At 48.5% G+C, this 27937-nt stretch overlaps 2 protein-coding genes across 9 annotated transcripts in view; both read right to left on the bottom strand.

Annotated features, from left to right (window-relative positions):
- Window positions 1-40: 40 nt before the first annotated feature.
- CRYBB2 (crystallin beta B2) lies at window positions 41-8550 on the bottom strand. The gene is made up of 6 exons (XM_075012552.1): window positions 8061-8550; window positions 6870-6944; window positions 4380-4498; window positions 2355-2487; window positions 1546-1688; window positions 41-338 (listed from the first exon to the last, which is right to left on the bottom strand). Exons 2-6 carry the CDS (start codon window positions 6921-6923, stop codon window positions 170-172), a joined length of 618 nt encoding a protein of 205 aa, XP_074868653.1. The 5' UTR covers window positions 6924-6944; window positions 8061-8550; the 3' UTR covers window positions 41-169.
- A 4988-nt stretch (window positions 8551-13538) lies between these two features.
- KIAA1671 (KIAA1671 ortholog) overlaps window positions 13539-27937 on the bottom strand; it is a 143387-nt gene continuing 128988 nt past the window's right edge. For 6 of the 8 annotated variants that reach the window (XM_075013242.1, XM_075013243.1, XM_075013244.1 and 3 more), the window contains 5 exons: window positions 25714-25888; window positions 22882-23006; window positions 21994-22124; window positions 21755-21837; window positions 13542-20372 (listed from right to left, as the gene is read on the bottom strand). In XM_075013242.1, coding sequence (XP_074869343.1) covers window positions 21759-21837; window positions 21994-22124; window positions 22882-23006; window positions 25714-25888 — 510 coding nt within the window. In that variant the 3' untranslated portion in view covers window positions 13542-20372; window positions 21755-21758. Of the gene's footprint in view, window positions 20373-21754; window positions 21838-21993; window positions 22125-22881; window positions 23007-25713; window positions 25889-27937 lie in introns of all 8 variants that reach the window. The other 2 variants (XM_075013245.1, XM_075013247.1) reach the window with 2 other exon arrangements.

Raw genomic sequence — 27937 nt, 5'->3', positions numbered from 1 at the left:
CACACACACACACAAAAGGCGCTGGACTCGCACGTTTGAAACTCAAAGCTTTATTCGCTTGCTTCAGCAGGTGTCACTCAGCGGCAGGTAGGAGAGCAAGGACATTGGGAACCAGCAGCAGGCCACGTAAAAGCTTGTTCTGGTTTCCTTCCTCCTCGGGGCACGGGCCTCAGTTGGTGGGGTGAAAGGTCCCTCGCTGATGCCACTGCATATCCCGGATGCGCCTGACGGACTGAATCTGGGGGTGCTGGGCCCCAAACTCTGTGCTGTCCTTATAGTCCCCCTTTTCAAACAGGTACTGGTAGCCTCTGTAGCCGGGGTACTGGTATCCGACCCAGCTACAAAGGGAAAGACAGCTGAATCAACGACTGGGAGAACCCAGCTGTCCGGGAAACTCACCCGGATCAGCACCCAGGGTCTCCTTCCACACTGGCACCCGGCCCCGCCCTGCCCCACATGTGGCAAATCAAACGTGGGCGGGGGAAAGGGGATCTGCCCCTGGAGAGCAGAGTAGTGCCTGCACCTCCTCACACTCCTCACTTGCCAGGAGGCTCCATGCATTGGGGCCACCAACACCAACCACAGCCATGGGCCGCAGGGCAAGGTGGGAGGGAGAGGGGCACCACAGCCCTGAAAGGGTGGGGCCAAGAGCAGAAGGGGTGGGGCCAAATACAGTCAGCTCTCACCACCACCACCCCAAGCCACGGTCGCCCCCCCCCCGAGCCACGCACAGCCAGAGCAGCACTGCCATGGATATTCACCAGGGCTTAGAGCTCCAGCTGCCACCACTGATATTTTGGCAGTGGCAGTGGCTGGAACACAGGGCCCCTTTGAAATGCTGGGCCTGAGGACATTTGTCTCCTTTGCCCCCGTCCCCTGTCAGCAGGGCAAAGCTTGTTCATTCCCCGGTCACTCTAGCAATCAATGTTCTCTCTAATTTTCTCATCCAGGGCAGAATAAATTTTGTTATGTGCACCAAGACTTAAGCAGCTGTGCACCACCCACAGAAACACACGCTGCCAGCTGTGGGCACAATTCATGCTCTGCCAACCAGCTGGATGGGACCTGAATTTCTCCTGGGTGGCTGCCCAACCCCTCAGCTTACCGTGAACATTGCTAGTGTAGCACCCAGAGGCACTGAGACCTCATACTAGGGTGAGCAAAGTCTCTGCTCTGCAGCCTTAGCTGAGCGCCAGCTGACCTTTAGCTCATGCTGTAAAGCACAGAGCTTTAGCCCCTACAATTGCAGGTTCAATCCCCGGTGCTGCTGACCCAGCTCTGGCGGTGTTACACTAGCAACCTGCTCAGCTCCAGGCCCAGAGCAGTAGAGATACTGACAGCAGCTGTGCCTGACACCCAACCACCTGCCTTAGGGTGTTGTCACGGTGATGCCTTAAACAGGACACAGTCTGGGCTTTCAGGGCAGAATTTGAGGCAGTCAAGTGGTTTTGTCCCCTTAGTTCCTAGATTCCAAATGCAGGAAAAGGAGACTCCAGTGCCCAGCTCCTAACCTGGCTGCGGGGCCCCACCGCCCCAGCTACTTACGTGCCACTCTGCACCCGCACCGATGAGACTTTCTCCTGGTAGCCGTGCGCATGGAAGCTGGGCACGTCGTCATCTATGATCTCAATCTTCTTGCCGGTGAAGCTGGGGTTTTCGTAGAGGACGATTTTGTGATCCTGGCTGTCCTGAAGAGAGGAGAAAGGCTGGGTAAGTGTAAGCAATGGTGCCAGGCCCCTTCCAGGGACGTTATCTGGGAAAGACAGCACAAGCCTCCAAACAAAACCAGAGTGCCCAGCAAGTGGGCCCAGGTCAGCCGTCTCAGGTGGGGCTCCGCCTGTGCATAGGAGGTGGAGCACTGACTGTGAGCAGATGTCTACAGTGCTCATCCTGGGCCATTCACCAGGAAACGTCCGTAATGGCAAATTCCCCCCCATAAATGGCCGTTCTGCAGTTGCCTCTGAATAGGGCGACCATATATCCCTGGCTCCAATGCAGCACCATCCCGCCCAGCACGGGACGGATGGGCACCCTACCTCCGACCTTCCTCTGAAACTCCTGGCGCTGGCCGTCAGAGACGTGACTCTGGCCCGAGATGGGCCCCAGTCTGCCCTGGGAGGATCTCTCCTATTCTCCCATGGACATACAACGTCCCATGGAGATCTGCGCACAGGTGCACTCACAAGCCACGGAGCACGCAGGAGCGGCAGTGGAGGACACGGCGTCTTGCCTGCGGGAAGAGCTCAGGACTTGGGCTCCGGCTCTCAGTCTGAGGGGCCCCACAAGAAGCTGATAACTAGGCCTTTGCCTGACCCAGTTCTAGCAACTGGTCAGCGCCCGACACAAGCACTCACCACTTTGATGGGTCTCAGGGAGCAGATGATGTCACTCCTCCGGCTGTTGGTCCAGGAATCCCAGCGGGGGTACTCGCCCTTCTCAAACACAAATTGCTCCCCTTTGCAGTTGGGCTGCTCATAGCCAACCCAGCTAGAAGAGAGCAAAGGACAAGCCTTGCAGTGGGGAAAGCCCCAGGAACTTTCATTTCCGAACTGTCCAGAAGCGCCTGAGCGGGCAGCCAGAGAAACGCCGCTTCTGCCGTTCGCCTGAAGGAATCCCTTGGCTTCCTGGGCGTGTATTCCCCGAGCTTTTCTCCAAGTCAATGGTCCCCAAACGTTTTAAGCACAGGATCTCTCTTGGAATGTAATACAATCCTGGACCTCTCTTGAACCCAGCGCCCTGGCCCCGCCCACACCCCGTTTACCCCACCGCCCCTCCATCCCCTGCTCTGGCACTTTCACCAGGCTGGGCCAGAAGGTTGAGGTGCATGGGAGTGCAGGCTCTGGGCTTGGCTGCGGGGTTTGGAGGGTAGGCGGGGCTCCAGGCAGAGCCTGGGGGAGAAGGTTGGAATGCAGGCTGGGGCAGAGGGGCTGGAACCATTTTTAGAGGCGGGGCAGGGGGTGCTGAGAGCTGTGGAGCCCACCTGGAAACTCTGTATAGGATGGAAACCATTTCAAGACAGGGGATGCTGCAGCCCTCCACCCCACCCCTGTCACACCTGCACCCCTAGTTCCAGTGCATGCAGGATGGGATTCAGGTTGCAGGCTTTGGGGGGTGTTTGGGTGCAGAATGGGCTCAGGGATGGGCAGGGGATCAGGTACAGGAGGGGGATCAGGGCTGAGACCGGGGTTCAGGAGGTGGACTCTGGCTGAGCACTGCTTATCCCAGGAGGTGGCGAGTGGGGCTAAGGTCCCACTCCTGAAAGTGGCCAGCCTATCCAGCAGTGGTTCCTGGGGGGAGGGAAAAGTAGCTCCGTGAGCTGCCCCCACCTGCAGGGGCTGCCGCCATATCCCATTGGACACGGAGCCCCATTCCCAACCAACGGGGCAGTGCCTGCGGACAATGGCAGCATGTGGAGACCCCCCTGCCCTGCCTTCCCCAAGTGAGTTACAGAGCCTTGTGCCCACTCGCACAACCGTGTCTCTGTCTTACTCACGTGGCGTAGACAGCAGAGGCTGTATGTGTCACACCCAGCTCACTGCTGCCCCTACGCCACTGGCCATGGGGGGAAGTGACAAGTGACCAGGGCAGGAAGCTACTCGCTGCAAAGTACACGGTTCATCAGGCTACCTACAGCACAAAGCTGTATTGCATTGCACACGTTCACGCTCACACGTGCACACACACACGCTTGTGCTCGCTTGCTCTCTGGCAGGGCCTAGTGACCACCAGCTGTTGTAGAACTCGCTGCAGTACATTCCAGGCACCCCTGGAGCTGCGGAGCCAGCACCTGACCCACACGAGCTCTGCTTGGGCCAGCGTTCCATGCCCAGCAGCACTGGGCAGCACCTCGGGTGAGCTGCCAGAGCAGAACCCCACCCTCCCAGGATGTACTCAGCCCCCCCACCTGCCAGAGTAGCCTCTGCTCTGCCTGGGAAACACAGCTGCGTCTGGCACACTCCTTTGCGAAGAGCTAATGCGTCTGTCTACCCACTCCAGGCGCACGCCTGCAGCTGCCACAGAGGGTAAATTTGCTAGAAACCATGTTCCTGGGTACCCTGGTGTAAAACGGGTGCGAGGCCACGGAAGCAAGCGCGTTCACATGGGCACAGACTGAGGATGAGTCTGGCCCCTGTGCCTGTCAGGCTGAGAGGTACTCGGGGGTCTCTGTCCATAACTCTTCCTAGAGGCTCATCTGCCGGGAACCTTCCAGGCTGGGGAACACGCCAGCGGGGAGCAATGTCCATTTGATAACTAACATCCTCATTTCATCTCATTTTACACTGCCCAGTTGTTTCTAAGTCACCATCACAGTCTCCCTCGGCTGAGCCCGGCTCACCCAGTCACTTTCACTCCCCATGGCCCACGTGCAAGATACGTACGGTCCAGAGTGCACAAGGATGGAGCCGACTTTCTCCATTCCGGCCTCCTTCAAACTGGAACAAGCGGCGGTCAGCTCATGGCAGCGACCTTGGAAATTCTCCTGCTCAAAGACAACCATCTAACATGCGAGAGAGGGAGAGGAACCGCAGCTTAGACAAGGGAAGTGAAAGCCACGTAGTCCAGCCTTCGCGTGGGCAGAGCGGTCAGCACAGCTGTTCCCTGCAGTACCAGCTCTTGTGAGGTCTCTTGGCCTGTGTAGACTGACTCAAGCGGGGGGGATGCACTGACAGTCCCTGGTCGCACCCAGAAGGGTGGAGCTTTGAGCTGGAAAAAGCCCCATTGACACCAGGCCATTCAGTCCCTCTCCCTCAGCCATTCCATCTGGCATCTTCCAGTGCTTTGCCCAGACTGCTTCAGAAATCCTGAGTGACTCCCTGTCTGACCCTGGTGGAGGTCTCTGGCTGCTCAGCCTGAACTCAGATTTCTTCCATTTCTCTGAGTTCCAAACTACCCAGAAGACTTCTCTCTCTCTCTGCTTGGTCTTAGTACCCATCCAGTCCCTGCAGAGTGTCTCTCTCCTTGGTCTTTATTCATCCCAAATGATAAATGTCGGGCAAAGTCAGCCCTGAGGCAACTCCACTGTCTTTACTGAATGCAGAGCAGCATCCCTTGGCCCATTTACTGTGGACCTCCGTCATTTTTGTAGCTCTTCTCTGATTCCCCAGCCCACCCAAGTGCCCCGGTACCCAGGTGCCTCTTGCCAAACTCATGTATCACAACAAAATTATCCACTCCAGCAGGGGTTTTAAACTGGAAGGAGGTGGCTCAGCAATTTATTATCCAGTCCTAGATCTAGGTCAGGCCAGCGGTAGCAGCCTCTCCTTCCAATGCAATTCCAACCCTAGCAAAACAAACAGAGGCTCCGGTATGGGTGTTCTGTATTGACACACCGTCCAGCCAGCCAGGCTCTGGCGGCTCAGCACAGGCGTGTGGGTCAGTGGAGCAGAGAGGAAAGTCGTTGTGTCTGCACACAAAGCAGGGGGAGAGCAGAGCCAGCCCCACCCAGGTGCCAGGCTGTCTCTCCAGCCACAGCTGTGGGAGGCGCATCAGCCCCCAGTAAGCAGAAGTTTCCCCCCCCCCCCCGCACCGCCCCCGGCCGACTTACACAGGATTGCCACCCCGAAGTGCCTGGCTCCTTACAGGAGGGTAAGTGAGGTCAGGGGCAGGGTCCCCCTCCCACTACAGGACTTGACCCCTCTTCTCGCACAGGGGGTCTGGCCACGCTGCAGTTCCCGCCCGTGGCTGGCCAGGGCTGGGCTGCAGGACCCTGTGAGCTGGGAGAGCCCCAGAGGTCCAGGAGCTGAGGCATTACACAGGGGCTGGGACAAGTGTTCCACTGGGGGGTTCTGGGTAAACCTGCATGTAACAGAAACCCCTTCAAGCCGGGGTGCTGCAGCCCCTTGCCCCAGTTCCAGTGCCTGAGGCCTTAAACACCAACTGCTCCCAGGAGACTTGCGATGAGAGCACAGAAACTGCCAGTGCTGAATAGTTCTGATACCATCTGCCCCCACCCCAAAAAGTAACTTAAAACATCTCCCGGGCTCTGTCCTCTAACCCGGGTCCCCACCTGCTCTTTCAATAGCTCCTGGCTGGCATTTGCCGGAGCTGCGCACCAGGGCGCACCTGCTGACTTCCACCCCTGCCCCCAAAGGCCCCTTTCTTGTACGTCTCCTGGCGCCGACACGTCCGACCCATCAGGGCACAGCCCAAGGAAACGTTGCTATGGCAGCTGGCTGAATGACTCAAGAGCGAACCCGGGGGCACCGTCCCATTTCCTGACGCAGGGGCTGGCTTAGAATCACTTTTGCCCAGCGCTTGATGCTCGGACGGTGGCTGAGTCTGGGGTAATTTGCAAGGTTTGTATCGGTTTCCTTGGAGCCTCCCCTTAGGAGCGGCTGTAAAATGTGTCACTTGCTCTCAGGCTTTGCTCTAAGGCCCCAGCAACACAGAGGCGACTTGGAAAGCTGCTTACGCCTCAGCTGGCAGCAGCAGGGTGGGGAAGCCCCTTCCTTTTGTCTGACCACCTCTGGATTCCGGCGTCCTGTAGGAGAGGCTCAGGAAGGGGAGAGTGTGCTGGCATTTGGGGCTGCACCGCACCCTGAGCAGCTGCTTCTCACATGGCACTGGGGCTGCCGCCTGCAAGGTCTCTGAACATCCCCAGCTGCTGCAGGAAAGGCAGAGGGGTCGTTGGGTACCAGGGCAAGTGGCTGCTGATTAGGGGAAGGCATTCTGAGCGCTCAGCTGTTCATACTCCAGCCTGCTGCCACCCAGAGAGGAGCGCACCTCTTGGCTGCACTGACTTGGGGTGACGGATACGTGCTCGCACACACTTTCAAGCGTCTCGTGCTGCTTGGGACCAGACAGCTGTGCCACCCCAGCCACTGCACACAGCACTCCCTTCCCATCCCTTCCAAGCAGCACAGACTGACCTTCGAGTTGCTGTGCTGTTGCTTAGAGCCTGGCATCTGATGGTCTGACGCCATTGTGATGCTCCCTGCCTGGTTCTTGGGGAGGGAAGTTCAAACGGTTAGACTTTGGTCTTGAGCATTGTAACTGGAAAGCTGTTTGAGTTCATGCACCTGCACCCGTCACCCGGACGTCCACCAGCCCAGTGCTCCTCGCCCATCCCTCCATGGGACAATAAACACCCACTAGAACTACCAGCAGGGGTTTCTAAGCACCAGTGGCCTCGGGTCTGGGTGGGGCAGTAGGAGCCTGGCACCTGGGAAGGAGTGGACTGGCTTCACCCTTTAGGGCCCTCCGTCCTTCGTACCACATCAGCCAGAGTCCTGTGGTCTTCAGACACGAGCCCCCAGCCCCTCGGCAGTGCAGCGAAGCTGACAATCTGTGCACTGACTTGTTACGGTTCAGGGCCAGGCCTGGCTCGCACCATTGAACATTACTGTCTCCACTGGTGTCAGCTGGGAGATCTGCTCACAGCCCCTTCAGCGCCTGGCCAGGCCTCATGCAGGCCAACTCCCAGTAAAATCAGGGGGCGCTGCCTTGCAGTCGGCCTGAGGAACCCTTGCTTGAGGGCCTCTCAATTTTGCCCCAAACAGCACTAACAATAACACGGGGGGGGCGGGGGCGGGGGCGAGCCTCGTGGAGTGTCTCTGAACATTTAGGGCTTAGACAAAGCCGTTCACGTCTGTGAAGCTGTCTTCACCTCGGCAACTTAAACCCCGGGGGAGCCAGTTCCACCCACTGGCCACCCAGGACGCGTCCCTGCATTCCTGCAGCTGCAGACAGCACGTGGTGTACAGCAGCATCGTGCAGGATGGAGCAGCAAAGTGGCCTGCTCTGGCCAAATCAGTACAGTCCCTCTGCGTAGGCACCAGTGACCAATAATAGGCAAACACAAGGAATTTTCAAAGCCATCACATTGGAGCTGGCCTGCCGTTAGGTGAAACGCCTTGCTCTAGTGCAACGAACCGAGGGTCACGCGCCCGCCCAGTCGTGAAATTGTGAAAACACTGATCTATGGGACGTACATACCCACCTACGCTGCTCGGCATTGCTTTCTTGCGCTAGTGCTGCGGCAGGGAGGTTAGGCTTCAGGCCACGCAGCTTTGGATTGGCAATGACATTTGTAAAAAGGAAAATAAATAGAAAATTCTTACCAGTTATACGACCACCTGCGTGAACCAGTGAAAGAACTGGGGCAGAGCAGGAGAATTTATACCGCGCCGCAGCAGGATGGTGCCAAAATTGTTTACAAACCCATCAAAGCATGAAACAAAGGGAGACTGCTGGATAAAAGCCGAGTGGAAGCGAAGGTCAGCTGATCCCAGGAAGCCGTTGTCTCACTAAGCCCCCGGCTGTGGAATTATTTCATTAGCTTTCACATTCAGACCTGCAGCTTTGTCCTGTGGGTTGGCCAAGAGCTTCAGAGTTTGCTTGCCTCAGCCAAACCCAGGCCAGGCCCGAGCCCCTCGCTTTCACACAAAGCCACAGCTGGCCCCGTTTCAGGCTTTCTAGAGCCAGCGACTTTATCCCTGAAACAAACTGACATCCCAGCCCCCAGCCAGAAGCACAAAAACTGCTGAAGTCGGCTGGCTGGGTGTGCAATACATAACCAGGCCTGTCACACAAGGAGCGGAGGGCTGCTGCTGCCAATGTCATTCCTCTCAGCAGAAACAGAAACCTGCATGTGTGAGGCTGGAGAAACAGCCCTGAGGGCACATTTAACTACTTCAAGGGAGGCAGAGCCGGCTGTTGCCCTGTGTCGGAAGACCAGGAGGAGACCCACGTGTATAGCTAGGACTTTCCAGCGCTTCCTACACAAGGTTGCAAAACAAAGTCAGGGCTCAAATTCTGAGGGGGTGAAAACCAGGAGAACCCCCCAGTCGCCCTGCAATGGACCATGCTGGAAAGACAGCTGTTGGGGCTGCAGAATACAGTGAGCTCAATCCTTTCTGCTTGGCCTTGGAGAGGGCAGCCCCGAGAGACGCAGCCTTGGGATGCTTCAGGCTAGAAGGCCCCACGAGGAAAGAAGTGCCATCAGCTGCCCTGGCAATCAATGTTCCCTCTAACTGTATCCGCCCCCGTGTGGAATATTTTTGCCATTCATGTGTGGAATATTTTTGATGTGCACTGAGGCATGTGTGGATGTTCACCCCCCTCCCCCCAACAGAAACACAAAAGCCAGCTGGGGGCCCTTTGCTCATCAGCTGGGCAGCATTTGAATCTCTCCTGAGCAGGTGCTCAAGTGATCAGCTGGCAAGGACCATGCCTGTAACAGCACCGGGCAGCCTGCACCACCAGAGAGGCAGTGCCTCCCAAACGAGAGATGCGTTTGTTAAAAACCCCCGCTTCTTATAACGCATCAGCCTAGGGAGCCGAGGCACTAGGGTAACGGGTTTTTTTCTCTGTCGTCCCCTTTCTCAGCTTCCCACTACAACCTGGCAATGCCCAAAGTCCAGCGCCTCTCCCGGCACTAAGGTGATAGGTCAGTGGAAATAAACTTGAAACATATTGCTGCAAGCACCTGTGGACAAAGGCAGAGACCAGCGAGGACGCCCTCATCATCATCCCGGAAGAAGGGCGCACAAGAAAGCTGCCTTTCCAAAGCCGACCTGCGTTTGGCTACAAAAGTCACCAGTGAATGACGTGCCCATGCTGGGGGCACAAGCTGCTCAAGAGTTCCAGCTGGAAACCATGGGCACAAGTGGGCCCTCTACCATTGAGTGACATTGGTGTTACGCCAACGCAAGGCTGTTACATACATGAAAAGAGAAAAGTTCCTGCCTTGAGAGCTTGGGAAATGGGCTGGCCAGGCTGCCAGAGCGTTTGCACAGCAGGCAGTGCTCAGTGGTCATGCCACTAAACCCCAGTAGCGGGTGGGAACCAGACGGATGTGGTTTAGCAACTGGTAGAGCACTAACCGCCTGGAAACCTGGGTTGCTTTTCACCATCTTTGTAATGGCTCACACCACTGACAGTCAAATACCTGTCAGAGGGGTCGCCGTGTTAGTTTGTATCTGCAAAAGCAATGAGAAGTCCCGTGGCACTGTATAGACTAACAGATACCTTTGAGCATAAGCTTTCACGGGCAAAGGCCCACTTTGTCCGATGCACATCCGTCAAACAGCTGGGGATTAAGAAACAGGGAGGACGTAGTGCCTAACTTGGAAGAAGAGGGGTGCCAGAGATATAGCAATTTTTATTTTTGTAACTAATGCAGCAAGGTCAGTGGGGCTAGAGCTGGGGGGCCCAGGGCTTGCCCAGCTCTTGCTTTCTGCCCTGGCAGCGTCCAGCTCAAAGCCAGTGATCAGCAAGGAGGGGCAACGCCATCACAGCCTCGCAGATGCGGCCGGGCGCTAGCGGGGAGGGAGCTGGGCACAGCCTTGCTGGCGCAGACAGGGATGGAAGAGGAAGGAGCCAGGTCTGCTCTTCCTGCTCTGTCACCTGGAGGTCCCTTGGCATTGCCCTTGCAGGAAGCCAGGCTGGCACCCGGGGCCCTTTCAGCATCTCTCTCTCACCAAACCGCGGCAATGCAGGCTGGCGACTGTCTCATTTTTCTGCCTTTGCTTCCTGCTCAGTCACCTTCCATCTGAGCCCAGCTGTCCTAGTGCCACAGCAAACTCCTCGGGGACCCATCGAGCCACTCCTGGTCCCACAACAGGCTTGGGCCATAAGTGTTGTGCTACAGGGTGGCTGGGCAGCACTACAAGCTGAATTCCTTCCACCCCACCACCAACTTGGCCCAGTGCACTCGCTGCCTCTGAGGGGAGCTACGTGTTTTGCCCTTCAGCAGGGTCGTCTACGCAGTGCTAGGAAACCAGTGCCCTTGGGCTCACCAGCGGCCCTCGGTGGCGGGTGGCTTTTTAGAGACGTGATTTCACCATCTTCAGCGACACAGGAATGAAGTACTTTTACAACTCAGGTCCGGTAGAGGGAGACAGTAAATTCAGACTGAGGATAGACCTGGGGCTAGCAAATGGCTCCTTCCCAGGTTCAGTGCTCTGCTAATGGGGTTGGACAGGGAGCAGAGCCACAGAAGAGGGAGCGGAAGAGGAAGGTGGGTGGACGTTAAGCCCCCATTGTGCTCCACATTTTCCTGTGCCCCACGCAGCTGCATATTCTGCATCTGAGTAAGGGCGGCCCGGCGCATTTCACCACCACAATTGCACACGCCAGCATCACTCACTTCTGACCTGCTGCTGCTGGCATCCAGCCTATGGCCTGACAGTCTCCTGGGGAGATGGGTGGCTCCTGGGTTAGCTTAATAGCCAAGTATTGACCACAGCACATCTGTTGAACACAACCAGGTGAAACTCTGACCACAAAGCGAATGCCAATCTCCAGTGAGACCACAGATCACACTAACAATTCACTCGCCACGCTGCTCTGGCTTCCTGCCACTGGGGCTGGGTCACTGCACAGGGTTACCCACCCACCACTGGCTCCCAGCGGTTGTCGCGCACTTGTGCCGGTGACCCCTTTCACACAGCGAGCCTCTGAATGCAACCCCTGTCCCCAGCCCCAAACGAAAACACTTACAAATATTTAACACTCTGATCAACATAGGAGGCAAAGCAAAGTCTGGGGAGGAGGAGGAGAACTTATAAGCCCACATCATAACCTCATGTCCCCCCCGCCCCCCCAAAGGTCCTGCCCCATGTTGCCGGCAAAAGTAATTTAGGTTCAACATTGGGTTCTCTGAGTACAAAGATGCGGAGCAGACACTTGTTGACACAAGCAGTTTATTGCCTGACAAGTGTTAACTAGACCCTTAACCAAAAGATATGGCAATAAAGTGGTGCTTCTGTCCTTTCAGCATCAGGGGATTGCGGACAGCTGCAGATGGGTGGGAGTTCAAGGTCGCAGTCACACCCCGCCTTGAGCCTCGCCTCAGTTGTTACAGCTGGTTACCCCCCACCCCCGTGTGGGTCACTGGCCCATGTAGTGGTATCCAGCCCACTTCACAGAGAAAGAATAAGTGTCCTCTACAGCCTAGGCTGAGAGCCAGCTGGGCCTCTACAGCTTGAGCTAAAGGCCCTGCACTAGGCTCCAGGGGGTCCCAGGTTAGTGTCTGTCTGTGGGCAGCTACAAATGCAGCATTAACTACAAACTGCCCTAGCAGAGATCCTGCTCCTTGCACCTGGAGCCTTTCCCCCGAGGCGCAGGGTTCCGGCCCAGCGCTGGCCGGGAGCTGTTGCTGAACAGGGCAGCACACTAGCTGGATGCTGACACAGCAGGTCTAGCTCCTGAATTCCACCTATTCAATGTCATTCCCCTAGTGAGGCCAAGCTGTGGCCAAGGGAAACATTCAACTGTCCTTTGGCTTCCCTGTAAAAATGGCCCCTTCAACTGCAGAAAATTAATTCTGAGCTTTGCATTTGCACTGTCCCAGTGCTTCTTGCTCCAAAGCTCCACAAATGCTTCCCTGCCACTTACTGCTCTGTTTGTGCTAAAACCAAGGATGGTGAAAAACAGTTACAGCAGATTTCCAGCTACAGAGCGAGGCAAGGCCTCCCCAGGGACTCCTGCACACGCTGGCACGCTCAGAGCTCGGGTGAAGTGAGGGCCATTTAGCACTCAGAGTTGCAGGGTAGTTGGAGGCAGTCTTGTCCAGTGGATCAGGTAAGAGATTGTGACTCATAAAACCTAGTTTTTGTTCCCAGCTCTGACACTGACTGCCTGGGCAGCCTTGGGTCAGTCACTTTCCTTTTCTAGGCCTCTTCTTTCCTGCACTGTCTGATGTGACTATTACGCTCATAAGCTCTGCAGGGCAGAGGCTCTATCTGCACCTAAACAATACCACCCTTCTCATTCAGGGTCATTCTCCAGGCACTCCTGGAATGCAAAGAAGTGCTCTGGAGCCTATTTGCAGAGTACAGCTACTGCCTTTGCCAGCACGCTGCTTACAGACCCAGGACAGCCTCATTTGAGTGCCTGGAGCCCGAGGGCTCCACTGAACCAGCATGCTCCATCAACGTGGCTGTGGTTCCTTTCGCTCCTAGCCACAGGCTAACCGTGTGCATCCGAATTGCAGGGGAGGCAGGCCTGCGCCCAGCTGGAATGGAAACCAGAGCCCAGAATGACAGTGAGGCCACAGGTGCCCTGAGTGTCCCACTCCCCAAACTGCCAGCACTGACCTCACACCTTTCCCCAGTCCCTGGTCTTCTCTGTGGGCTCTGGAGCTGCCAGGCTGTTTGAGAGTAGTTCTGCTGCAGGTGCTGGTGAGCTCATACCACTAGTGGCCTGCGGAGCTGGGCAAATTATTCACAGCAAAAACCAACTCATGAGACAAACGTAATGAATCACATAAGGTAGATGGGGACAATGGTTGTGAAGCAAGCTGGTTAAACACTAGAGAATTTCTATGGCAAATACACCCTGCCTGTTATCTTCTTGGCATCCACCCCTCTTACAATTCTATACTGCTGCTCATCACTGTAGCATCTTAGCACCTAATTGGGGCAGGTGGAGGTGAGGTTATACTGCAAAAGGTGCTTCTGTCATTTCTGTTTTCATCACAGGGGATGTTGTACAAAGACCAGATTTTATGGGAGAACAGCTATGATGGGAATTGAAATATGCTGGGAGACTTCAAAATGTCTTAGCAAAGCAAAAGCATCCATTAAATACGACAGGCACCCAAGCTTTGTACTCTAATTTATTGTCATTGTTTCAATGCAACACATTTTGTACACGCAAAGATCCACCACAGACGGCAGTTTACTGGATTTCACTTTTATTGCGGTTCCTTTTCACATATTCATCACCTTTTCTATTGATATGAAAACTCTTAATTGTACAATATAAAATTACTTCTGTACAGAACAGGTACGCAGGGAAGGAAATTCACTTGCATCTTTTACCAAACAAGATAGTGTAGCTCTCTTTTTTTTTTTTTAACTTTTAAAAATATAGGTATTTTCCCATATGCTCCTTTGCTTAGTCATCTCTTGACTTACATTTATTTTTTCAATGAGTAAAGTGCCCACAAATCCTGCTTCATTTTTTCAAGTTCATGGAGTATGCACATGAATAAGGCGACTGCAAAACATCGCAGAGGGTAGGGATAATATATTGTGTTGATTTTTCTTTCTTAACATAACTCAACTTCCTCTTGCTGTCCACTTCTTTAATTCCTTTGAGAAATGCTCACCCCACACTGTTAGGAAATATCATCTTTTGTAAATATCTGGCAATACTCAACTTGGAATCATAGACAAGTAGATATGCGAGAGATAGAACATCTGTATTACTTAGGAAACTATGTAGTACAAAATATTTTCTACAGCACAACATATTCATTGTGTGATCCATATTTACAAGTTCTGTAAGGCTACGTGGAATGATAGAAAAGTTTATCTATACAATAGTTCCTTTAAACAGGCTTCAGTACAGCAAGAAGAAAGTCCATAAGCCACATGACCTTTCCCTTCCCCCTTCTCTCCAAATCTCATCAGCAGGATGACAAAATTCTTTTCAAGGCATATTTTGGTAAATATATTTTCAACTGTGGGGTGGGGAAAGCCAAAACAGAGGTCTGACCTACTACAGCAAAAGCACATTGATATGAGGAAGGACTGCCAATTGCAGTCTGGAACTGAAATATTTCATATATGGCTTCACTCTCTTCCTGCTCTGCATCATGGAATTGAGAGCCTGCATTGATCAAACATCCTTAGATCCTAGAATCCTGGATGACCAAGGAGCTGGAATATTGTGCTCACTGGTCCATATTCAAACCTGCTGTAAAAGGGCAGGACTCCACAGATAATAATGTGGTTTCAACCAACCAATGAAGTCTGGTCTTCACTCGGGGGAAAAAAAGGATGCGTTCTTGCCTCAAGTGAAAACTCCAGATAACTAAAAGCAGCCGTCTAGTGCAGACAAGGCAGTTGGTGGCCACTCAATTCAACAAACTGCCTTGTTTTTACAAGTTCTGTACCTCCAGTTGGCTAACTTGAGTTCACAACATATCTTTTTTCTAGCAAAGACTAGACCTTACATGTAATCTGAATTTGGCCCTTCATCTGAGGGTTAGGTTAATTAGCAACGCACTGTGAGCACCATGCCAACTTAGCTCCAGAGGTAGGAAGTGAGCCACTAAGAGAAGACATTTTGCAAAAACAAAAAAAAGAGGCTGGAATTAACATGCAGAAACCGCTGAGACCTTTCCTAGTCTAATGTTAAAAGGTTAAATGCCGCATTCACACCAGGGTGTAGATCTCACTGAGACCCATGAGAGCATTGCACATGTCCTGGGGGACAGAATTTGTCTTGCCCATCAAGGTACTGAATTGACCTTCAACCAGTTATGTCTGAGCACGTGTGACATAGATTTCAGGAGGTGTGCTCCCAATACTATGCATGGGGTGAGTGACAGAACAATATGGCCTCTTCAGTTCAACAAGTGCTGCCATGGTAAACCAGCAGGGACTGGTCTGTATGGAGGACAAACAGGAGAGAGAGGAGTTTTTGAGACAGAGCAGAGTTCTAAATTCATAGATCATTTCTGACTGTCCAGGTCAGCATATGATCCCAGCCTTCCACACAAGGACACGTTGGCTTGTTTTATACAGTTTATTATGTTACTTAAATTCAAGAATATATGAAGAAAATTAACCTCGGGACTGAAACAGTTTTATGTTTTCAATATGAATCTGTGCAAAAGAACGTACAGATTGTCAGCATTGTCAACTACATTCTTTTCCTCCTGAGGTTGCAAGTGTTCTCTCCTACTGTGTAACTGCTGGAGCTGTCCAATTCCAGATGCCTGGATCACCTGTTCAGTGACATCTTAGCCCAATTGAAGAGGGGTCAGTACGTCACTGACATGGAAAGGTATTTGTAAGGTGTTAAGAGACATCAGACTCAACTAGACTGACAGAGGTTTTACGTTTTCTGAAACGGAACCATTTGGTATGTTCTGAGAAATGCAAATGTTCATAAGATAGAAGCAAACCTTTGCTACCCACGGAACAGCCCTACTGAACTTATCTGCATCTCCCAAGAAATTACATTCCCATTTATGTTACAAAACAGATTCTGCTTAATTCATGCCCATTATTCTACACCAAACACCCTTACCTTTTCTTATCCTATACAATAAACAAGCAACATGTTCTTTCTCGAGAGCATTCCTAGCATCACAGAATTGTAAAATTTTTAACGTTTGGCTCAATGGGAGTTTGGATTAACCAACTCTTGTTCCAATGATTCAAATAAATTGTGCAACATGGATCCTGAAAAAGCCACTTATGCCCAGTTTATGCAACGTACCTTTGATGGTGTTGGACACAGTCGTGCACAGAGTCAGGACAAAAACTAAAAAGAAGGTAGCTAACATCACTGATGCCCTAGATTTTGTAAAGGATTCCAAACTATTTATATTAAATATATCTTGGAATTGTTCTGATCTCTAGTGTTACACTTTGGAACAGCAGGGATCTCTACGGAGTAATTTGCATCAAACCACAAGTGCAAACATGTAGAATGAATTATAAGTGAACTCATAATGTTGCTCAACTGTGCTATTCTGAGCAGAAGTTTGCAAACATGTGCTAAACTGGAGAGAGTCCCGGTGAGAACAATTAAAAGGATGAAATATTTAGAAAACATGCTTGCCGCATGAAGACAGACTGAGAGGATTAGATTTATTTAGTCTGGAGAAGAAAAGACTAAGGGGGACACAACAGTTTAAGCACATAAAAGCTTGTTACAAGGTGGAAGGAGAAAATTATACTCATTAACCTCTGAGGCTATGAGAAGAATCAACAGTTTGCAGCAAGGGAGGTTTAGGTTGGACATTAGGAAAAGCTTCAGGACAGGGTTTCGAAGCCTTGGAACAAATTGCTTATGGAGGTTGTGGAGTCTCCCTCATGGGAGATTTCTAAGAGATTAGACTATCATCCATCAGACATGGCTAGACACTACTTAGGCCTCTCGAGGGCAGGGGACTGGACTAGACCGCCTCTTGAGAACCCTTCTCGTCCTACAATTCTAGGCTCTGTAAAGCAGTAGTGAGCAGTTTTTGAGATGCAATGTTTCTGGAGGTGTACTAGGTGACCAAAACAAAAAGCCAGAGAGTAGACAGCTAAATCTCTGCATTAGCAAGAAGCAAGTATGTCTTACATGACCATGTTAAAAAATGGAAAGCAAAAATTTAGCATCTCTGTATACAGCAGGTAATACAAAACCAGCAAAAACACTGACTTGGCATGGCCTAACTTCAGGATACACAGCCACAAACAAGGTAAATTTGCAAAATGAATAAAACAGCAATTGGTGATCCCAATGAACGTAAAATTTACAGGCTTGTAAATCCTCAAACATAAATGAATTAAAGTTCTAGGGGAAGATTCCCATAATTTCAGTGAAAAGGAGGCATTAACAACCTATTTCCAAGTTTCATACACCAGCCCGACTTACGTTTGCTTTTTGAAAAGACTGACAAAACAACAGATATGGGATGAAGAGCAGATAGAACTGTGATGGTCATAAGGAAAAGAAAAAGATATTTCTTCAAAAGCATCTTGTATGCAATGGCAAATTCCAAAGCCTACCCATCTCCAACTACCACACTTACACAGGAGTTCAAATACAAGTTAGTTAAAAGTTAACATTCAATATAGCTTCCAATATTTATTTTTATATGTAAAAAACCCCCCATACAGTAAGAGCATGCTGCAGCAAAGAGTTCATTCCTCATATTAACAGCAAGTTATAATTTGAGAGTGTTAAAAATAAAGGTTCCTTAAATATTTAAAATTAAAATGAAATTAGTCTAAGGAAAGCATTTTACAGCATGTTATCATATGTGTAATAAATATTTATAGATGTGTCAACAATTACATAGTGGGAACTCAAAATCTGAAGAGAAAATAGATATTTATTTCACATATAATACAAAGAAACAAAAGATCAGAAAAAACATCCGACTCATTCTCATCCTAAGGATATTTTAAAATCAGATATATTTAAGATCAAACACTTCTCACTAGCATTAAAACTGCAGTAAATTTCAGTGCATTGCCCATGCACAAATGGAAATATTCATTCAAAGGGCTTTGCCAATATGCAAAACTAAATCCTCTCAGCTCAACAGAATGCACAGCGAAAACACTGCAGTTAATCTAAAGAGTTTGTGGCTTTCATTTTGTTCCTTCAGGAACTGTCAGACAAAATGCTCTCACTGTCATTAAAGAGACACTGTCAAGTTGCTCAATTCTTAAACTTCCCTAAGCATTCTTATGGTTAAAAGGAAATTTATTTTGGTTCTGAATCCCTCAAAAAAGGCTGCCTGCACACTTAGCAAGGGAAATTAAAAGTGACCAACATTCTTCTATCATACCTAAAAATCCCTGCCGCTAATTAAATACTTTTCAAATAGTACTTGCCAGTACTACCAAGAACATCTGGTGCACAAGTAACAAAACAAGCTGGATGATGCATTACAAGCAAAGAAAAATACAAGCCTTGCCTAAAATTTGCATTTCCAAATTAAAAACGGATCCCAGACCACATAAACAATGGGCAGAAAATATACACAAATAGTTCTTTAAAAGTAGTCAACAGTGTCTCTAACAGTTTGGACAAATGTGCTCATTTGGAAACTTCTCCTCCTTCCACATATGGGCATCTACATGAAAGAGGGCAGATTCTGTTTGGCAGTAATATCTGAAAATTCACTGACCGATGACAGAAGAAATTACACGAGTGCCTCTGGCACTGTCACCTCTCTTACACTTTCACAGGCAAAGAACTGAGTAAAGACACTTTTAATACGAAGCAAGCAAATATTCATGTGTCTTTTCAGCGGATAAGAGGTGCTGCTGTGAGAACTCATACTATCAGAGAAAGAACACCACACTGGGCATCTCTCTTGCCATACTGCAGTTATTTACTGAAGTAGAGGCTGGGATTGAAATCACCTCACCGGTGACTTCTTTATGACAAGCTTTGGCACATGGCTTATGGCCGCTAAAAACTTGATGGATGGCAGACAAAGTTTATCCCTTTGGTTAGCAGGTGCACTAGTAATACCACATAAAACACGTCTTCTGAAACGCTGCACAGTAGAAAGAAAAATGAGTGCAGGTCTTGGAGCCGGATTTTTAACACTTAATTTAAATAAACTTTCAGCAGGAGACAAGAATTGCAGTGCAGCCAGCAGCAAACTCTGTTTTGCTCCCACAGTATAATGCAATCATATCTCTTTAAGGGGGATTTTCTGAAAAAAAGGAATTACTTGGGGGAAAAAATGGCAACTAATATGTATTTTAAATACAATATCCATTTATAATTTACTTATAAACAGACATCTTGGTTAAAAAAACTAGTAGATTTCAGAATATGAATCCAAAGACATCAAAATTCTTCTCATCTGACTGTTACATCTGTGTTGTATAGTTAGTATTAACTACATTACTAACACACCAACATTTGGTCTTACCAAAGTAAAATATATAGATCATTTCATAAACATTTGAGAAGTTAGAGATTGCATTTAGGTTATTCCACAAAATAAACATAAAATAAACACTTTAAACTGATATTTACAGAGGTAACTAATTAAAATATCAAGTGAAACAATCTGAGGTGCTTCTAGAACGACATTCAACAAATGTCTGGAACCCTCATATTGAGAAGACTATACATCCTTCCTCGTCTCTTGCTTTTAAGTAATAAAAACAGTATTTACATCTATTTTTAAAGAGAACTGATTGACATTATTGCTTTATCGCTTTAAGAATATGACATTCTAATGATGCAATTACACTACATGCTGACAGACCATACAATCCCAGTAAAAGAATGGAAAATTGACATTATGTTTACTCTAAATGTCAACTCGATCTGCCAAATCAGCAGATTGTGTATAAGCATCAGCCAATCAAAAATACCTTTAAAATAGAGCAGTCGAGTTTCATTTTTAATATGGCAGTAAACATGATTTGTTCTTTTACACTCTTTCACAATCTTAATTCTAAATAGGAACCACTAGCAGCTCACACACACACAAAAAAAATATTTAAAATGTTATTTTCATACACAAATACAAACCCCAGCCTTTTCACTCAACACTCCTACCAGCTTTCAGATGCTTGAGTTACTAAACACAGCTTAACTCTGTAAAGGTATCATCTTTGTTCGAAGGCAAGGGGACTTTTTCTGATGCGCAGTATTTCCTAGAACAAACGTAATCTTCTGGTAAGACCTCTTGAAGTGCTAATTATACTGCACCATCGCTTACTCCAACTCACTCTGAAGTCACTAGATCCTTCCCTATCTGAGAAAATACAACTTTGTATTGGTCTAGGAACATTAAGCAGCTTTCTCCACAAAGTAGGAAGGCACCGTGCACATAGCAGTCAAGGCAGGAAGCAAACAGCAGCAGGATGTGTGAATTTTAGGTTCAGATGAGTTAAGGCTTCTGTTATACTTCTGGGTCTTTTCCTAGTCAGAATCAGTGTCTGAAAAGAAAAAAAATCCAGATGCTGATGGAATAGCCACAGCATGTCATTGCTCATAAGTTTTACCGACCCCATCTCTCTCAAGTCTCGATGGCACGGGCACTTGCTTTGCAGCAATATAAGCAATCACTAACTACTTCAAGTTATTAAATTGCATATGAACATTTAAGAGCATCACTGAAAACAAGTGCTCCAATGGTTTAAATAGCTATCTGAAGAACACACCTGTTAGCCACATGAGCTTGCCATGTGAGGCGAGATTAAAAAGATTGGGACTTTTCAGCGTAGGGAAAAAAGGAGACTAAGGGGGGATATGATAGAGGTCTATAAAATCATGACTGGTGTGGAGAAAGTGAAAAAGGAATAAAGTTATTTACTTGTTCCCTTGAGAACTAGGGATCACCAAATGAAATTAATAAGTTGCAGGCTTAAAACCAACAAAAGGCAGGGTTTTTTTTTTGGTTTTGTTTTTTTTGTTTTTTTTTCCCCAAGCAACTTCCTTGCCAGAAGATGTGGTGAAGACCAGGCATTTAACAGGGTTCAGAAAAGACCTAGGTAAGTTCATGGAGGTTAGGTCCACCAATGGCTATTAGCCAGGGTGGGTAGGGATGCTGCTGCTAGCCTGTTTGTCAGAGGCTGGAAATGAATGACAGGAGAGGGAATCACTCGATGATTACCTGTTCTGTTCACTTTCTCTGGGGCATCTGGCATTGGCCACTGTGGGAAGACAAGATAAGTGGGCTAGATGGTCTGAGCCAGTATGGTGGTCTTAAGTAAACCAATGACAATGTTTAGTAGTAGAACTCTACATTGTCTACTAAAATTAGCAGAATGGGCATTATACAATAGAACTGCCTGTCGGGAGGTTAATAGTGCCTTCACCTTGCCTCGTAAATAAGGCTACACAACAAAAAGGATAAGGGACTAACTATAAGCTGTACAGTAAATTCCCGCAAGGTCTGATCTGCTTCATTACAGTAATCTTTTAGTGTCTTGGATGTGGACTGCACAGTCACATACAATGTGTGTACACTCTGTGCTTGCAGAGTCAGCATACAGGCATGTGCAAAACAGATTTCCTGCTCAAAACTTCAGATAATTAACACCAGCTTTAAGGGGCTTGAGCATTTTGAAGAGGCGTCAGCCGCATGTCCAGCCACGTGGGTGTACCAGCCACAGCAAGAACTTACCGTGCCCCATGGAAACAGGCTGGGAACACCAGAACATACACTGTTTCTACCACATTGCAAGAACTAAAGTTAACTGCATGTTACTTTGTTCTTCCATTAAGAATCTCTTTTCAGCCAAAAGAGACGAGACTGTACAGCAAAGCTGTCAGAGCAGTATTCTACATAGTAGTGCCTGTTTCTGCTGTACTGTACCTTCTCAAACCTGATTCTCATACTGGCTCTGTCTCTTCTTCGATTTCAGCTCTTTCAGCCACTGAGGAGACACTTCCTCTGACCTAAGGACACAGCAAAACAAACTTGATCTGACTTTACTGCCTTTGGTCTGACCAAGCATGGCCATTCTTATGTTCTAATAGCAATAAGTCATTGCAGAAAAAGAAACCAAAACATGCCATATTCTTCTAGGACTGGGATTTCAACAGTGCTCTCACCTGTTCTCCTTCTCAGCACTAGCGGGCAGTACCCTGCCACCAGGAGTTCCTTGCTGGAACTGGGATTTAAATAGCTGTGCAGATTTTATTTCTCCAGGACTCTCCAGCTCTTGTCTTTTCCGAAGCTGAGCCTAGAAGAAAAGGGGTTCTTGGCTGGTTGGTTTATTTGTTTGTTCATTTTTGTTTTAGATTTTTTGTTTTAGTAACTTAAATTTGGCTTGGAGGTAAATTTGATCACTCAAATAATTTGATGGGTGTATGAAGCAGTAGAAAGCACAAGTTTGAAATCAATAAACTACATAAATTTATAATGGAATTTGCCATAAATCTGAAACACCCACGATTATGAAGTTAAAATTCCTTCTAAACCACTGCCAATATTTCTATCATTAGCCCTCCTCATTACTGCCAGTGTCTTAGGCCTTCTAACAGATCATCACTTTTCCCACTCTGAACAGGTTGGGGTTCTCAAAACTCCACTGCATTGTGATGTCGTTCTGACAACTACTTTACCACCCCTGAAGGCAGAATTCAAGTCTGAGCCCACACAAGCCTCACAGAGCCCATGGGGTGTGACCGGAGGGAAGCCCAAAGATTCCAGCTCCAGGCAGAGAGCCTGTAACTCAAGTCCTGCTGTCCCTGAGCTTCAGGCTTTGACCACGGGCCCCAGGAAATTTAAGCCAGTCCTGGCAACCCCATTAAAATGGGATCATGACCCACTGGGGATACCAACCTACAGCTGGAGAGCCAGTGGGTTATTGTATAAATTGCCTTTTCTGGGATTTGTACACCTTCCTACGGTGAGCATGTGATGATGGTGACTGTCAATCACAGGATACTGACTACAGAGACTCCTGATCTACATCTATTATGATGGGCCTATTTCACCTTGAGAACAGAGTGGTCCATGCCTGGAAAAACAGGAAGCCTTTGAGGGTGTGCAGCTGAGGATCTCTCAATTTGATGTACTTTTTCTTCCTCATCAGACTCTTCCTGTTTTGTAGATTTCTCTTCTAGCAAAAAATTACAATGTACAGATGTCGTCTCATACCATGTATATTTAAACATAAGCAAAGAAAGCTGGTCAGCAAACTTTCTGTCCATGCTGTGACCTCACAGTCCTCCTTCTATGTAACACTGTACACAGCTTAACAACACAACAGAGCAGACTCCTGAAGACACAGTGAAAGTTATCTGATATGATTTAGCATTCGTACCATGGAGATGGACACACCGTAAATACCTAATAGTAGAGAGCTTGAGCTTGTTTAATAGTAAAAGAGGGAAATTGCACACGTAAATTCAGCTATTGTTTCTGAACTGCTCACTTTATATATTAAAGCAGGTGTGTCCAACCCGCGGCCCGTGGGCCGCATGCGGCCCTGGACAGCTAGTAATGCGGCCCCACAAGATCGTAAACTTTTAACATTATTAAGTGATTTATATACATTAACTATATTATATATTTTATATGCGGCCCAAGGCAACTCCTCTTCACTCAATGCGGCCCAGGCAAGCCAAAAGGTTGGACATCCATGTATTAAAGCACATGTCTGTATATCATAGTTAAAAAAAGTTGATTCATAATTCTCTTCTTTACAACACTTTAGCTTTGCACAATGATCATTAGAAGTCACAGCTTGAACCAAAGGCCCCTTCAGCCTTGTAATATTAGCATTTCTGATTCAGTGTCTTAAAATAAACACTGAAGTTTTTCAGTCCATCCGATCACTAATAATACCTGTGAGTGCAGCCAGTTACGAGTAACATGAGAACAGAGTAGCTGGAACTTGCTGGTAATCTCCCTCAAACAGAAACCAGCCAAAGGGGTTAGTCTGACTAATCATGCAGTTTTTTCTCCCATCCACTGATCCTTCAGATCCTTCTCTGTATTCTGCACTCTCATGGGGAGACCAGAGGACTGCCGCACCCATAAAGCTCAATGTATAACTATGATGGTTACCGTAACACAATAGGATGTGTCATCTGCACAGCAGGAAGTCTGTAAAGAGGCTTTGGCAATTAACTTTGGTAAAGAGGGCTTGAAACAGGCCCTTTTGCTCTTGTTTCAACAGTGAGCACATTTGCTATAGTCATGCTGTTGTATTTTGCCTCCAGGACATGATAGCTGACCACGCTGGTACTGTCGGGTGACCAGTTTGTGGCTGGGAAGGTGTAGAAGCTCGTGATCCAAGTTGCGAGGGGTTGATCTACACTGGGGGTGGGCAAGAGGAGGCCTGCAGGACAGATCCGGCCTGCCAAGTGTTTTAATCTGGCAGCGGAGTGGGGAGAGTGTTGAGTGCTGACCCCGCCCCCAGCCAAACTGGCCAACGGGAGCTAAGAGATTCTGAGGGGTGAAGGCCATGCAGCACAATTTCTCAGCTCCTGTTGGCCAGTTTTCAGCCAATAGGAGCTGAGAACTTCTGCTGGGGGCGGAAGCAGTGCATGAAACTGGCCAATGGGAGCTGAGAAATTTTGCTGGGTTTGGGAAGAGTGCAGTACAATTTTTCAGTTCCCATTGGTCCATTTCCAGCCAGTTAAAATTGAAAAATTTTGCTGGAGGTGGGGGCAGTGTGGGAAGCCTTCTCCCCTGCAGGGCTGAGAGCTGCATGGAGCAGCCAGTGGGCTGGGGCTGCTGGCAGGCAGGGAAGCCTGCCCGAGAGCGCTGATGGCCAGGAACTGCTTAGATAAGTGCCCTCCAGCCAGAGTCTGCTCCTGGCACTGCAGCCCAACTGCCCCCCACATCCTGCACCCACTCTGAGCATCTCTCCTCTCCTGCACTCATGCCCCCTTCTGGACCCAAGTCCTCTGTACCCTTCCCCATTCCCGAGGTCACAACTGACTCAGACTCTGCACCCGCTCCTACATCCCTCCCCCAGGTCAGAATCCTCTTGGGCACCCACACCCCCTCCCTGACCCTGCACCCCCATCCCCTGCCCCAGGTCACAAGCCACTCCTTCACCCAAACTCCCTCTCAGCCCCCACACTGCATCTTGCACCTCAGTCCCCTACTCCGAGCGCTCTTCTGCACCCAATCTCCATCCCAGACCCCACACCTCCTGCATAGAAGAGTGGCTCTTGACAACTTACGAAAACCTTGGTGTGCCCCCCGCCCAAAAAAATATTATCCACCCCTGAGCTAAAGCAATGTTGCCTCCCTCTCATTAAAGTCATTGACTACCAGAGAGGTTGCTGTGAGAAGGGAGAAAAGGCACTCTAAGCCCTGAGCCGGTACACTGTGCTTCTCGTAAGCCTGCTCACATTTAGGCAAGGCAGTAGCTAGTGTTTCTCAAAGGAGCAAACAACAGACCCTGACCCTGGAACAAAGGGGGAGACCCGCTAACCCTCAGAACTTGCTCTGGAGAAAGAAAACATAAAACAGTAAGTGAACAACATTAATAAGATAACTAGAACAATAAGGAACACACTTAGGTGGGTATGCACAGTTAGTGGATTTGTCTAGCCACAGGTGCTTGAGAAGAAACTGCAGACAACTCCTCCCTATATACTCTCAGCCTGGAGCACGAGGGTGCATAGGGCACAAGCACAGATGTGTACACACTGCTGACAATACTCTCTGATTGAAGGTGCACAGGAATGCCTAGATTCAGTGGCATACCCATAGGCACGTTAGCTCAAAGAGGAGGAAAGATTCTCCTGGGGATGATATATCTCCAACCCCACTCACCATGACTGGTTTCACAGGACTGAGAGAGTTACCTGTGGAATCTTTAAACATCCACGCGCTGTCAGTCTCCTCCATCACAGAGGATTTGTTTTCAGACTCAATCCGTCTGCTTCTCCTGAGCGAGTGGGAGCTCGGAGCCCGGTGGCGAATTCTTTTGCTCAGCTGCACGCGGGTTTTCAGGGCACTGGAATCCAGTACAGAAGTTTGCTGTTAAAAAGAAAGACATCATCCACTAGTCTGAAAATACAGCAGTTCATTCCATAATTACTTCAGGTCTTATATTTAAGCATAAACCTATTTCAATTTAATTAAAACTATTTTTGTTTTAATTATCATCACTATTTTAAAGTCCAATGAAAACAAATTCACTCAGATCTAGAACTACAGTGGGTTACCATTTAGACACTTCCTGGAAGTCTGATTGGTTCTGGGTGTTTGAGCTGTACAGTCCTGGCAGAGTTATTTTTGGATAACCAAGCTATGATAATCTATGTGCTTTTTCTAGGTAAGAATGCCTTTCAGCCAATCAGAAGGCAGGGATTTAAACAATCATACTGGGATTATGCAACTAATTCTCTCCTCCGAGAGTTTCTGTAATTTCCCAGCTTTGATGAGTCCCCGTCCTCAGAAATGTTGAGCTGTTTACCAGCAACAAAGATTTGCAAAGATTGAAAGTTAAACACCAGGGCCTCTGGGGGAAAAAGAAAATGATCAATTATTTAAAACAATGCAATCTCCAGCCCCAAAGGAAAACTGAATGGATTACTATATAGCAACGGCCACTGCAGTTGTATTTAGTGGTATGATTCATTGCTGACTGCAATTATGTCTTTCTCCAGAGACCATGGGCCTTCCATCCTCCCCTGAATGTTTCTATTTTAAAAGATCTCAGTTCACAAATTGACCTTTCACCAAAAGAGCAGAGGGACCTTCTATAAATCAACAGCTCTGCTCGAAGTCATCACTGTTTTCAAATGTAGTTAGAGCTCCTTGGAAGGTGGATCTATGGTCCTATAGCAGAGGCAACAACAAGATATCTCATACCCCAAATCCACTGGCAGTCAGATGTTTTTTGAACCTCTGTACTGCAGCCCAGGACCTGGATTATCGACCTTAGCTATGGGAAAAGAAAGTGTTGGCCTCCTTCATACATTTTATAGTGCAGTCTTCTGTCCAGCTAACCTACTACAGCTACACTAATACATAAATAAATGCACGGTAGCAGCTTCTAACAACACTGTACATTCCACCTTCCCCAAAGCTGCTAATTCTACTACAAAACAGGATGAGTAGTGTGTGTGGACAGAGAATGTAACACTTGATGGGAAGCTTTCTACAGTGTCTGCTAAACTATTACAATTAATATTTAACTGGTTAACCATTCACTGAGGTTGTGCCAGTCCCCCTGGTGCTGTGGGTCCAAGGTCCTGATGGCCAGGTGCAGTAAAGGAGCAGCTCCAGGCCAACCCTCCTGCCACAGACGGAGATGAGAGTGCTGATTCTGCCTGCTCACCATGGATGGGGCTGCTCCAGGCTGCCTGGTTTGCTGTGGACAGAGCTGATCTGGCCCAGCATAGCTAGGCAGCTGCTGCAGTTTGGGCAAGGTGTGGTTAAATGCTTAAGCCACAAGCCTAATGCTTACTGGTTAATCTTTTACATCCTTACTTGCTGACATATATTAAAAGAAGAGCACCTCTTATTCAAGGTGAATTCTTAATGCACACAGACTACACCTGAAAGGTGGAATCCACCTTATCTATAGGTGGATGCTGTCAGACAGCACAAAAGAGTATATTCTGCATGACTAGAAAGGGTACTACCAACATTCTTACATAAGTCAGAATTCCGATTTCTCCAAGGAGTTTCTTTAAATTAGTGTCGTTTGAGCAACGGGGTTTTAAAAACACTGTAGAAAGATGGTCCTATTATAAATCAGAAAAGTTATATTAAAATTCAAGACCTGTATTTTAAGCTGCATTCTCACAGCATAGTGAGTAATAGCACTTTGTAACATTTAAATATGTTGTCTTGGAAATGTACGGCTTCCATTTACTAGGGCCATTAAACCCCTTTTCATGGCACATCTCCTACGAGCAGACTGAAAAGGACCAACTGAAGTGAAACCTTAGCAAACCAAACAGCAGGTCTTATTGGTGATCACTGCCCCTTTGGACTCTTTCAATGGAATTAATAAACCAAATAGGAAGGGGAGTCAGAAGGACTTTCATTGCAATTTATCTTAAACTTTTCACACAA

Source organism: Carettochelys insculpta, chromosome 18 (assembly GCF_033958435.1).
Source record: "Carettochelys insculpta isolate YL-2023 chromosome 18, ASM3395843v1, whole genome shotgun sequence".
Lineage (NCBI taxonomy): Eukaryota > Metazoa > Chordata > Testudines > Carettochelyidae > Carettochelys > Carettochelys insculpta.
The sequence above is the reverse complement of the archived record's forward strand: the minus strand, read 5'-3'. Positions and strand labels throughout refer to the sequence as shown.